General features: G+C 38.7%; 1 protein-coding gene across 1 annotated transcript; it reads left to right on the forward strand.

Annotated features, from left to right (window-relative positions):
* The first annotated feature begins 349 nt into the window (after positions 1-349).
* On the forward strand, positions 350-10,914 carry LOC108666492 (Bardet-Biedl syndrome 7 protein homolog). Its single transcript, XM_018153378.2, has 17 exons — positions 350-554; positions 641-764; positions 1,089-1,203; positions 1,601-1,730; positions 2,097-2,293; positions 2,686-2,807; positions 3,518-3,621; positions 4,518-4,602; positions 5,164-5,269; positions 6,395-6,512; positions 6,861-7,013; positions 7,262-7,399; positions 7,972-8,184; positions 8,499-8,564; positions 9,276-9,423; positions 10,083-10,222; positions 10,356-10,914. The coding sequence occupies exons 1-17, from the start codon at positions 453-455 to the stop codon at positions 10,356-10,358; spliced, it is 2,064 nt and encodes a 687-aa protein (XP_018008867.1). The 5' UTR covers positions 350-452; the 3' UTR covers positions 10,359-10,914.
* Positions 10,915-13,520: the final 2,606 nt, after the last annotated feature.

Below are 13,520 nucleotides of genomic sequence, written 5' to 3' on the forward strand. Positions count from 1 at the left end.
GAGATTTAACAGAGTATAATTTTTTACGTTTCAATTAGATTTTAATTACTCATATTGAATGTTATCTCAAAAATGAGTTCTATTCCCTAATCGAATAGTTTATTTCAATATATTCATGTGCCTTTCATACACCAAATTTATAGGTCTATCGTATTTCAGAAATATAATTCCATTAAGACCAAACAATTTTTATGAACTTGATAATCAAATGAATATTTAAATTGAGCAATAATTATAATCAAATCCCTGTAATAACATAACTAATTAAAAAAGTGTTCATCCGTCATCATTCAACTCGAATTCTAAGATGCCATGACAACAGAATCAAACAAAACACAAATGGCTGAGCAGCGGTGGCACGGTGTACACTTATAATCAAATAGATGTGATAAAAAGCTTATCATTCTGCTATATTACTTTGAAATTTTTGTGTCTTTTTTGTCAGAAAAATTATGGAGCTACAGCTATCAAGGGTCGATTATCAGCAAGTCGGTCTAACAGCAACAAAATGTTTGAAAATTTTGCCCGCAAGTGCATCTCGAGCTCAACAAAAAGTAAGCCCTTGATCGAAAAGACATATTGTCATACTTGTCCTTGCCATATGCATGACTTTCGTTAAACTAATTTATGTTTTATTCAGGTTGCTGTGGGCGACTGCGACGGACTGCTGCAATTATTCTCAATGAAAAGGGGAGCGTTGCAGCTAGCCTTTAAAACCGTACCTGGCAAATCCATTACTCGACTTGAGCTCGGAGGCGCGCTGAGTGAGTAAATTATTTTAACTTCAGCATGACGGAATGCATACAGAAACTTGCCACTAGTAATTATATTAGAAGTCTTTAAAGTTGTTACTTGCTCTTTATTGTTGTAGGGAACTTCCCCCCAGAAAGTCCGACATCTCCGTTCTCGTGACCGAAATGCGAATACATTCGTTCGTACGTGTTCACAACTTCACAGTAAGAAAGGTTCATTAGGTCATTAACTACATTAAGTAAATAAATCTGTTATCTGAATCAAATTTTATGGAGTCACAGTCGAGCAGATCCGAAGAACATAATTTATCACAGTCATATTATCTTTTATTACAGACACTCCCAAGGACAAGATTTTTGTGTCAGCTGGCAACGAAGTTCGCGGCTACACAAAGAAAGGGAAACAGTTTCTAGGATTCGACACAAACCTCGCAGAAGACATTAAATCCATGTGAGTTCATAAAACTTTCCTCACCAATGAGATTTCTGACAATTACTAGAGGGGCTATAATGAACCATTTAATATTTTTCAATTTGATCCATTACATGTATACCATGAAATTAATTACACAAAATAGACCTCGTCATGTTTGATACCATTAAAAATTTTTTATCTATTATCATTGATAAACTTTAACGGAACTGTGTATATAATGAGCAGGGACCTCATCCAGGCGCGCTTGTCCATAATGATATCCTACATGCTGAAGAGTGGACTCTCTGAGTTGATATTTTATAATGTTACAGCTGGCTAGCTGGTCTGGGCGTGCTGCATCATTATGTGAGATTGTTTTTTAATGACCATAAAACTTTGGTTTATAACTGATCCAGAATGAATCGCTTCCAAGGCACGTGAGTGGCAGTGATCTCCTGGTGTGCGGGGACTACGTCTACAGCCACTACAATGACTGCCAGGAAGCCAACGACTTTCTATGTCCAGACAAAATTTCCGATGTTCTTTCTCTACCAGCCGAAAAAGTAAATAATCAATATATATGCTGCACCGGTACCTTCATATTGCACTTCGGGTAGAATATTCACTTCAAAAAATGAAATGAATAAAATTTTACGACCGCATTCTTAAGTAAAAATATGAACATTAACTGCTTCACACATTCAACTTCAAAACTAGGACAACATATTCATAAGCAAGTGGCACGACACATCAAACCTTCACTGAAAAAATTAGATCAGTACTCACTGCAGCGAGTGAAAGCGAGCGCATTTTCTCGCCCGTCCGTTCGTGAAGTCACGGACGGACGGACGGACGGACATGACGAGCACAACAGTGCCTTTTCGCCATAAATCAGAAAATACTTTTAAAATACATCACTTTATGTGCAGGTGAAGGACATGGTGCCAGTCATCGCAGGCGAGGACCGCCTGGTGCGGGTGCTGCGTGATCACGAGGTCCTGTACAGCCTCGAGCTGCCCGGCACTCCTTCCGCCCTGCACCTCTTCTACGGCGACGCTGGCGAGACCGGCGACCTGGTGCTCTACGGCACCACTGACGGCAGGCTGGGGCTCATCCAACTTGGCAGGTAATATAAGTACAGGTAATAAGTACCGGCGACCTGGTGCTCTACGGCACCACTGACGGCAGGCTGGGGCTCATCCAACTTGGCAGGTAATCCTTGCTTTGAATGTTTATATAAAATAATTTATCAATGTAGGCACGAGTACGAGAAAATCTACAATGCCCTAAGTACTGTAAGTGTAACCCTTTCGTGACTGGCCGGGCTTCTCGAGCCCAAACCACGAAGCACGAATAGCAAATGTAAATGTATCCGTGACGAAAGGGTTAAGTAAAAGCTGAAAGTAAAGCCAATAATAAACCACAAATGACTTCAATTAACACATTTATACTGTCCATGTGTTTCTTGCTTTATATTTTTAATTAATTCAAACTACTCTGAACTCTTTGGAACTGAAGGAGCGCCGCCAGTCACCGCTGGGTGTGCGACACGTCCAGCCTGGGGAGTGGACCGGGAGGCGGGGCAGCAGCCACCACCACAGCGGGGGGCATCACCTGCATGGATCACCACGACATGACGGGTTCATAATTTTGTTAACTTTTTATAACTATAACGCTATTTGTTGGGCAGGATTGTGGATGATACATGTCAGGGGCCGTCTTTTTGATGAGCTTATGATGCAACAATGATTTTAATGTAGCATTAATATATTCTTTTTATGCTGGAATGACATCAATGAGCCTAGCTTTTTCGCAGAGTTTTTTTAATATTGTTGAGCATCAACAAAATTTCGCGTGGTCTTACGATACACTGTGTGAAATATGACTTTATTTATAATTACAGTTTAATTTGAAATTATTAGTTGTTCCATCAAAATAATATTATAAATGCTAAATACAGATGCTGCGAATTCAAAGTACTTAATTTCTAAACAAAAATATATATTACGTACCTATATGCATATAAATCTGAAAAAAATTACCACGGACAATGTTCTTTGTGTTACGCATACGCTTGAAATATATGAACAAATAACGCACAAAGAATATACAGCTGCCATGAACACAACACACGTCGGCTGCCATGAACACAACACACGTCGACTGCCATGAACACAACACACGTCGTCTGCCATCAACACAACACACGTCGTATAGGCCTACCATAACACAACACACGTCGGCTGCCATCAACACAAGACACGTCGTACAGGCCTACCATAACACAACACACGTCGGCTGCCATCAACACAACACACGTCGTATACAATGACCACAACACACGCGGCAGGTGATGGTGTCAAGGACCTCATCGTAGGGCGGGACGGAGGCGCCGTGCAGGTTTTCGCCTACGAGGACGGCGACGAGATGGAGCCCACGCTGCGCTTCACTACGGTCAGTGCCGCGTGTCCTGCGTTCCTTGTTAATTATTAACAATGCGGGATGAACTAAATAAATTATTTGCTGACCATCCAGTGCAGGAGGAACTAAAATGAATTTGCTGGCCGTCCAGTGCAGGAGGAACTAAAATGAATTTGCTGGCCGTTCAATGAAGGAGGAACTAAAATGAATTTGCTGGCCGTCCAATGCAGGAGGAACTAAAATGAATTTGCTGGCCGTCCAGTGCAGGAGGAACTAAAATGAATTTGCTGGCCGTCCAATGCAGGAGGAACTAAAATGAATTAGCTGGCTGTCTTATTCGATATTCTAAACTTAGTTGGAGATCAAACTTGCGTTAATTTTTAATTAATTTTCAGTCTTGTATTATGTGTGTAACGTGCAGTGCAATATTTTGACTGAGTTTGAAACCAAGCGCAAACTTTATTAATTATGAGAATAACTTTCTAATCATTTATTATTAAATAATGAGGATGTTCCTTCAGGGGCCATGAAATTTTTCCATCGAAAAGATTATAGATGTTGAATATCGTTTAAAATGTAGGTTCTTTTCATGCAATCTGTCCCCAAGCAATTCCCTTGATTATAAAGTAAAAATTAGCTTTGAATATTGAAGCTGCATCAGCACGTTGGCAGGGTGGCCCAGTGGTTACAGTTCAGAGTACCAAGATTGGAGCAGAGAGGCGCGGGTTCGATCCCAGCTCTGTGCGCCAGTTTCTGGTCAAAATCGGCGAGGAGGCCGGGCGGTTGAGCACAGCAGAATTGTAGCAGTGAGTTGCGAGTTCGAGACCGCAAAATGCTGTGAATGTTTTGCGATGTTAAGAATCGGTGACAGGCCTACGGCCTACTATACGCTGAAACCACTATTATTAATATTATTATGTGGTGCGCAGGCCATCAGTGAGAGCGTGACGTCGGTGGCCGGAGGTGTGGTCGGTAACGCTGACTACGATGAGATTGTTGCGTCCACGTACACGGGTATATGTAGGCACGACGGTGCTCATATATTTTGCATTTATAATAATCGAATACTATCTTGATTATCGCTCTTGTGTTCCTACCATTGTCATCTGTTGTAATAATATCCTATAATAGTATTTGCTTATAATAGCACGAGTCCTGCAATGGCATAAGGCTACTTTTAGACGCACATAATCTTTGAGTAAATACAATAAGAGCACGAAATTTAAAGTACATTCGATGATGATGAATTGTTTACTAACTATTCGAGCTGATTTTATACACATAAGGTTATGTATATACATTAGGGTTCCAACCAATTTTATCGGAACAACGCGACTCACTGATTATGAAATATCAATTCGTAAAAATATTTTCCGTCTTTCTGACCGATCCATTATTCGCTGAATCACATTCCTGTTTGAAATTGCTTTTAAAAGTTTTTTCTTTCATAAGATACAATTTCCATTATTCGCTGAATCACATTCCTGTTTCAAATTGCTTTTAACAATATTTAATCATCAGACACAATTATCACACGCATAATAAGGTATTAATTAATTGTTTGCTGGCCTAAAGGCTGGGTGTTTGGCCTGACGACTGAGCCCGTCGACCGCCATGTCACGTCAGAGTCCGGCGTCGTCAACCTGTCCAGCGAATCCCGCGAGAAAATCGACAAACTCAGGTGCATGTTGCGATGAGATCTCATGCCTGCAGTGTAATATATTGCTAATTATCAAAAGAAACAAATGATCTTTATTAACAGTAAAAGCTATACTATTTATCTCAACTACTGACCGTTTAAATTGAGCATGAGAGCTATTGAGTATCACGCAGACGTGAACCTTGATAAATAGGAAAAGATATTCTATTTATGTCAACTGCTGACCATTTAAACTGAACATGAGAGCTATTGAGTTTCACGCAGGCGTGAACCTTGATAAATAGGAAAAGATATTCTATTTATCTCAACTACTGACCATTTAAACTGAACATGAGAGCTATTGAGTTTCACGCAGGCGTGAACCTTGATAAATAGGAAAAGATATTCTATTTATGTCAACTACTGACCGTTTAAACAGAGCATGCGAGCTGTTGAGTTTCACGCAGGCGTGAACCTTGATAAATAGGAAAAGATTTACTATATATATGTCAACTACTGACCGTTTAAACTGAGCATGAGAGCTATCTGAGTTTCACGCGGGCGTGAACCTTGATAAATATGAAAAGATATACTATTTATGTCAACTGCTGACCGTTTAAACTGTACATGAGAGCTATTGAGTTTCACGCAGGCGTGAACCTTGATATATAGAAAAGATATACTGAACATGAGAGCTATTGAATTTCACGCAGGCGTGAACCTTGATAATTAGGAAAAGATATTCTATTTATGTCAACTACTGACCGTTCAAACTGAACATGATAACTATTGAGTTACACGCAGGAATGAACTTTGATAAAAAGGAAAAGATATACTATTTATGCAACCACTGACCGTTTAAACTGAACATGAGAGCTTATTCAAAGTTCAAGAATCGGCAACAGGCCATGGGCCTATTTCTCCAGCGCCGACACTTCTATTCTATTCTATTGAGCATGAGAGCTATTGAACATGAGAGCTATTGAGCATGAGAGCTATTGAACATGAGAGCTATTGAACATGAGAGCTATTGAAACCGTTTAAATTGAACATGAGAGCTGTTGAGTTTCACGCAGGCGTGAACTTTGATAAATAAGAAAAGATATTCTATTTATGTCAACTACTGACCGCTTAAACTGAACATGAGAGCTGTTGAGTTCCACGCAGGCGTGAGGTAGAGGAGCTACAGCAGGTTGTGGTGCGAGAGAGGGAAGCTTACCAGAACTCCACGCAGAGCGCCTTCCCGGGCATCTCCGCTGTACCCACGTTCTCCGTCAACGAAAAGGTTGCGATCACGTCACTCATCTTGAAATGAACGTAGAGTTATATGTAAACAGTTGCATGCAATCCTCAATATCACGTGAAAATAATTTTAATTTTTAAAATATCAGCCGTAACATAATATTATTAGTTTTACCATAGCATTAAAATTTTCATTGCTTGAGTTGCGGATGTAACGCAACGATTTATTGGAAATGATATGTATTTTTTTCATCTCTCGGATTATCCTGTTCCTTACTTGTTTTTTATTCATGTAACTTACTATTTAAAATTTAAAAACGAAGTTCGTATCAGTTGTGTAACACAAAATGCAAAAATAATTTACATTTATGATGATATCTCGACCATGTAGATGTCGCTGAACACCTCGGACGCCTCGTACCTGCTATGTCTGGAGGTGCAGACTGCCATCGATAACGTGCTACTGCAGAGCGACGTACCCATTGACCTCTTGGATGTGGAGCGCAATGCGTCCGTTGTTAGCTACTCCACATGCGACCCTGAGGTGATAATAATTTCCTCCACTAATTGACTACTAACAATGGCGATAATTTACTATTATCGAGAATGTGCACGTCGATAAAGTACTGCCAGGTACAAAGTTCTACGACTCTACTATAGAATTCTACTATAACCTCTTGATTGCGATGGTGAATTTTCCGTGATTTTGAGAATTAATGGTCAACATTTTGGTGAAGATAATGACGACATGCCGATCCGCCACATACTACGCGATAATTCCGACAATTTCAGAGCGGGAACTTCCTGCTGGCGACTTACCGTTGCCAGGCCAACACGACGAGGCTGGAGGTCCGCATCCGCACCATCGAGGGACAGTTCGGCAGCCTGCACGCCTACATCACGCCGCGTCTGCAGCCCAAGTGCTGTCAGGTCTGATCCTGCCTCTGCTGCCTCTGCTGCCTCTGCCTCTGTTACCTCTGAGTCTGGTGCCTCGGCCTCTGGTGCCTGGGGACTGTTCAGTTTGAGTACTCGAGTCGATATATCAAACCTCGGTTTCATGAAAAAATGTTTAATTTAGTAAATAATGAAGCTACTAATCCCTGCTGAGTCTAAACTAAATCAGAAAGTTAAACATGTGGATTCTATGGCTTTGGTCTTCGCAAACACGTGAATAATGATATATCTCAAATTGCTGGTCTTTACTCTAGTGCCGTCAAGTAGGTATCACGTTTCCACATGAAGTTCAATTCCTTTCTTCTTTCTATATCTTCTCTACCTGAATATTACCAGGCAATAAGTCCAGCTGCAATCTCAAACAGTCGTCAGTTATGGAAAGATTGGATTCCAAAGGCCGGATCCCTTGTGGAATCAAGTCACGAAAAGTACAAGAATCGGCAACAGGCATGGGCCTATTTCTTCAGTGCCAACACTTCTATTCTATTATATTAGTGCAAAGTTCTCAGCAACGCTCAAAAAGTTCTCAACTTTCATTTCACTCTCAGGTTCGACAATTCCACATCAAGCCGCTGTCGCTGCACTCTCGCATCCACAACTTCGACACAATGCGGCCGGTTAGCGTGCTCACGCTCAGAGGCCAGTTCACGCTGCCAGAAATGCATGCTTGGGTCTGTTTCTGTTTGCCCGAACTGCCAGATCGAGCGCCAACTACAGAAACTGCTGAATTTACCTTCATATCAACCTTTTTACAGACTCAGGTACATACATTTTCATATCTTTAGTTTATATATCCCGTGAATTAGTTTTAGTGCATAATTTTAATAATTTTAATTATTAACATTAATTTTATTTATCCCAAACTACTAGAGTTTGGTAATAGAGAAATTTACCTTAGTTGACATGGATTAATTATGACATATCCCTTAGATAAATAATTTTATCTATCGCAAACTACTAATGCTTGGTTCTAGACAGAAATTTACCTTTGTTGACATGGAATTAATTATGACATATCCCTTAGATAAAATTGCTCAGCAGAAAATGTAATCATACCTGGACTCTGATTCTGCAGCTGAATTGTCGCTACCGAGCAGGCGAGGCGGTCTTTAAGTCAGACAANTTTGCACTTGATAATCAGGTGCGTCTACCCAATTAATTCCAATTAATTATGGGAAGATGTAATCTACCCAATTTGATGCAAACTTATCCATCTGTGAACTATAATTTTTCACTTGAAAATATCACCATTTAAAACCAATTTTAAATAAACTGTTAAATTGAAACAATAAAGTTGAATAGATTGTTGGGAGCAGGTACATCTAAGCATCAGCTGTGAAGTGAACGAAGAGTCCGTTGTGTACACGCTCAACTTGCTGCAATGTATCCGTAATTATCATCTTGCTGTTTATTTCTTTACATATCTCGATTTCTTTACTTTAAAATTCTGTACCTTTACAAATGAATTTTCAAGGGACAGACGTTGTTATGACTTCTTCTGTTTTTTTTTTTTACTTTTAACTGCCCCCGTCGTGATGTTTTGCCATAGCAATTCAAAGTCCAAGTTATAGATTGAATTGCAAAACAGTTTTTAATTATAGGAATATTTATGCATTTTCTTGTATTGCCGCAAATATTTAGTGCAAACACGCTTAAGGCTTATATTTTATCGTATTCCACCATCAATAACTCATAACAATCGACTAATTCATTTACATTTCTTAGAAATGAATTCATTTTAGCTCGTTATGTCCTAAAATCCGAATAATAATAATAATAATAAACACTCTCAGTTCTTGCGTACCAAACGGTTTCGTCATAAAAAATTGTTGACTCGCCACATGAACTGCAGGTTTCCCTCATCGACGCACTACGCGAGCTGGAGGCGCACGAGACAGACACGAGCTTCTTGTCTCCAGAGTATCAGTACATCCTGCAGAACGCGGACAACCTTCAGCAGCAGTACCTCAAACAGCCCTGCCATCTCGAACGTCTATACGGTGAGCTGTTCACTGATACTGACCTAATATACGTCACACAGTTACCTCAAACAGCCCTGCCATCTCGAACGTCTATACGGTGAGCTGTTCACTGATACTGACCTTATGTACGTAACACAAATTAAGCTTATACTACAGAATTATGCACATATTTTCAGAACAGCCTTGCCATCTCGAACATCTATCTATACGGTGAGCGATTCACGGGTACTGACATAATGTACGTAACACAGCTTAAGCTTTAACTACAGAATTGCGCTCATATTTTCAGTGCTAACGTCTTGATAGTGGATAAATTGCATACGCTCTACTGATTTAACGGTGTCAGCCATACAAAAGGAGTCTCCAGCGTTAGTTCATGCGCTGTATTTTTCTTTCGTGATTATATCTGTAATGAGTTACGAACTTATTAATTTACCAGTTGTTATTATTAATTCCATCACGAAAAACTACCGCTATTAATAGTGGTAGTTTTTAGCGCATTTTCTCATTTATTGAAAAAAATGCGCTATTGTGCTCGTCATGACCGTCCGTCCGTCCGTGACGGACGAACGGACGAGAGAAAATGCACTCTCTGTCATTCACTTCAGTGAGTACTGATCTAATTTTTTATTTTCAGTTCAATCAAACTGATGATATTTGTTTCGCCCGACATACAGGCATGATCACGGACCTCTACATAGACAAGTATAAGTTCAAAGGCATCAACGTGAAGAGTAGAGTGCCTCAGTTGCTTGAAATACTCGACAACTATAGCTCTCTGGACCTCCAGCATCTCATTAACTTCTTCCAGGCCAGCTAGTCTTCTCTATGAATATCATAGACTAATAATAATAATAATAATAATATATCATAGACTAATAATAATAATAATAATATATCATAGACTAATAATAATAATAATATCATAGACAGATAGACTATGAATATCATAGTCTTCTCTACAATGATTAAATAGGGGTTTTAAAATTCAAGTTAGTTTTCAGATTTTTCTCTACTATTATTACTGTTATTTATATCGGCAATCGCTTTTACATAATCTTATACAAAAAGATAATCGAATTATTCTCTAGTGTATTTATTAATATCGCTCGTTTTCCAACTAGTCAATTTATCACTATATTTCTCATGGTTTTTAATTTTCCATTTTCTGCAGTTTGAGTTTTCTACCGCCGAAAATATGATTTCATAAACTAGAATTAGTTCTTATTTCTATCACCTGACTTGTGTTTATGTATATCAACGGACGTTTCTGTTATATCATAGAGTCATTTAACCACTTTATGAATCCCGCTGTTTAGTTAATTAGACGCCTCTCTGTACTAAATGAGAATAAATGCACAAATGATGAACAGGTGTGAACAACTAGTAAAGTGCATACATGTCTCGCTATAACCAAATCAGATTTCTTAAAGTGGTCAATCAGTCACAATATTATGTGGCAAATTAACGGACGACTACAGACGTATAAATAAAAGTTCGTCATAATAACTCTTTTTGTATTTGACGTAACATATGGAGAAGAATTAGATACTCGGTTGAAATAACAAACAGAAGAATGTCAGGGATAACAAGGAGTAGAGGTTCAATATTTACTCGTCAAATAGAGTACAATACATTTGGGTAACTTGATACAAAAATTACATGCGCTATGTACATTGCTTGTCCATACTTCATATTCCAAATTTACGCCCAGGTTTGCTTGCTTCGCTGAAGTATTTGTTAACTTCGGACCTTCATAAGAACGAGAGCGCGGCCACAAATCTAGGATATCTATGAATAGATATTATAGGTAATATCTATGAATAGATACCATCATATGAATAAAATAATATAATATGGATAGATATAATATTAAATTAGTCTGACTTGTAAACAAACAGTACAGGCCAGATGTTCTGGTATGTCTTGTAAGATATGCGCTTAGAGCGACCACCGCAGCGTATAGCTGGTGCATCCTCAGGTCGAAAATTTTTGTAGAGTTAAGATGACAAGATCTTTTAATGAGACTATATAATGGAGAAATACCTCTTGATATTCAGTTATCGATTCTCCCAAAGAAAGAAGACTGACAATAATCACATATTTATGACAGTCATCCGGCCAGTGTAAGAAGAGACGTAACTGGGAATGTCAGATTCCTGGTAATGTAAGTGGGAATGTCAGACTGCTGGGAATGTAAGTGGGAATGTCAGACTGCTGGTATATAATGTAAGTGGGAATGTTAGACTGCTGGGAATGTTAGACTTCTGGGAATGTAAGTGGGAATGTCAGCATTACGCTGGACAAGACTAATCATGCCATCATGACGGTGGCTCAACCGATAGAACTAACAGGTACATAATTGATGCGTACAGTTTTTACACTTATCTTCACACCCTACATCAATTTCAAAAAAAGACGCAATTTATGTTAAATTTTATATAATGTTAAAAAATTTTTACCTCCTAGAGGCAATTTTTACGCAAGTGAAACAAGTGATTTGCGCAAACTACACGACGCTCCGCAACGAGTGACAATAATAAGATTAGCATTTATTCTAATGAGCCATAATTATTTAAAGAATAGTCCGTTGCAAACGTCTCAAACCACAACGGAATTACAAATAAGCCTCACGTGAAATACTCATCAGTTTTAATTTTAAATTGAAACGAAATTTTATTTCCATACACTATTTCAGCGAGAATTCAGTCCAAAAAAGACACAAGAGTGCGTGACACATTCTACCACAAACATATTGTCAGCAGATTCAAGGTGAAGCTAAGTCAATGTTATAACGAGTGTGGACCCGATCCTAATACTTCATATTTTTACGGTAGGCACGAGCAAGAGTTGGGCACACAGAACCGCACAGTACAAACACATTACACAGGCAGTGGATCTAAAAACACCACAAAAATCGTTGTTCGGGACAGTTATCACCGCGGCCTTAAGCTCTTACGTGATATTTCAGGCGTCAGGAGGAAATTTTTACGCCGGTCTTTTGCGAGATGTAAATGCTGGCACGTCATATACGAGTCTGTACCAAGAAAGAGTGTTTTTTTAAATTATAAAATACCTTTGGTGGTAAATTACCAATTGTATATTTGTGAAAGATTGTTTGTGAAGCCTGGCGCTAGAACATAACAAGAGGGCAGAGCGAGAGCGTGTCCAAGGTACTTATGGTATCTGGATATTATCTGGGAACGAAATTTTATTTATAGTTATTATATCATGACACTAGTGATTCATGAATGATATAAGTGATTCATGATTCATATCATGAATCAAGTGATTATATCATGAAAACCGGAAAAGAGTTCGATTACAAAATTTTACTGCCATGAGGTTAAATAGTATATAATACAGTTCCAGCGACCGTTAAACTGCTGAAGGGATGAATGGGAGTTTCGTGCTAAATGTGGATTTTAACGGGGTTGTCTTATATATCGAACTCAAGTTTTAACTTATTTTCCGGATTCCGGGTGAAGGGATTCGGGATGACGCGACTCTGACTTACGGGATCATCAAATAAAAAGAGGCATTTATTTCGTACAAAGCCGGGCTGACCTGCTACGCTATATACTATATAATCTAAACGAATTATAATATATACTGTCAATTTACGACTCGATTTTATAATGGTTAGGATCATTTTTGTGGGAGTTATATAATGGTTAGGATCATTTTTGTGGGAGTTATTTAATGGTTAGGATCATTTTTGTGGGAGTTATTTAATGGTTAGGATCATTTTTGTGGGAGTTATTTAATGGTTAGGATAATTTTTGTGGTAGTCATACTTCAATGAAGCCAACAACGCGGGACCCTCAAAGGTTTCATTCAAGCGAGCTAAACCTCATCATACTTGGTTAATATAAGGAGGGAGACGTTCGACGTACAATAATGTGACAAGTTAGACGACAACAGACATCTGCTAAATCTTACCTTGGTCAGTAAACTAAGTACTATTTTTCCGCTAGGTCGTCAATTATGTTTTAAATTTAAATACGAGAATCGTAACACGCGTGGGGAACGATAAGCAACATTTAACTTTTCACAATTCCTGGTACTTGGTATGCTAGGTTGAACTTTCATGTAATATTACCGAGATATTCATC

This window comes from Hyalella azteca, unplaced genomic scaffold (assembly GCF_000764305.2).
Source record: "Hyalella azteca isolate HAZT.00-mixed unplaced genomic scaffold, Hazt_2.0.2 contig14876, whole genome shotgun sequence".
NCBI classification, from domain to species: domain Eukaryota; kingdom Metazoa; phylum Arthropoda; class Malacostraca; order Amphipoda; family Hyalellidae; genus Hyalella; species Hyalella azteca.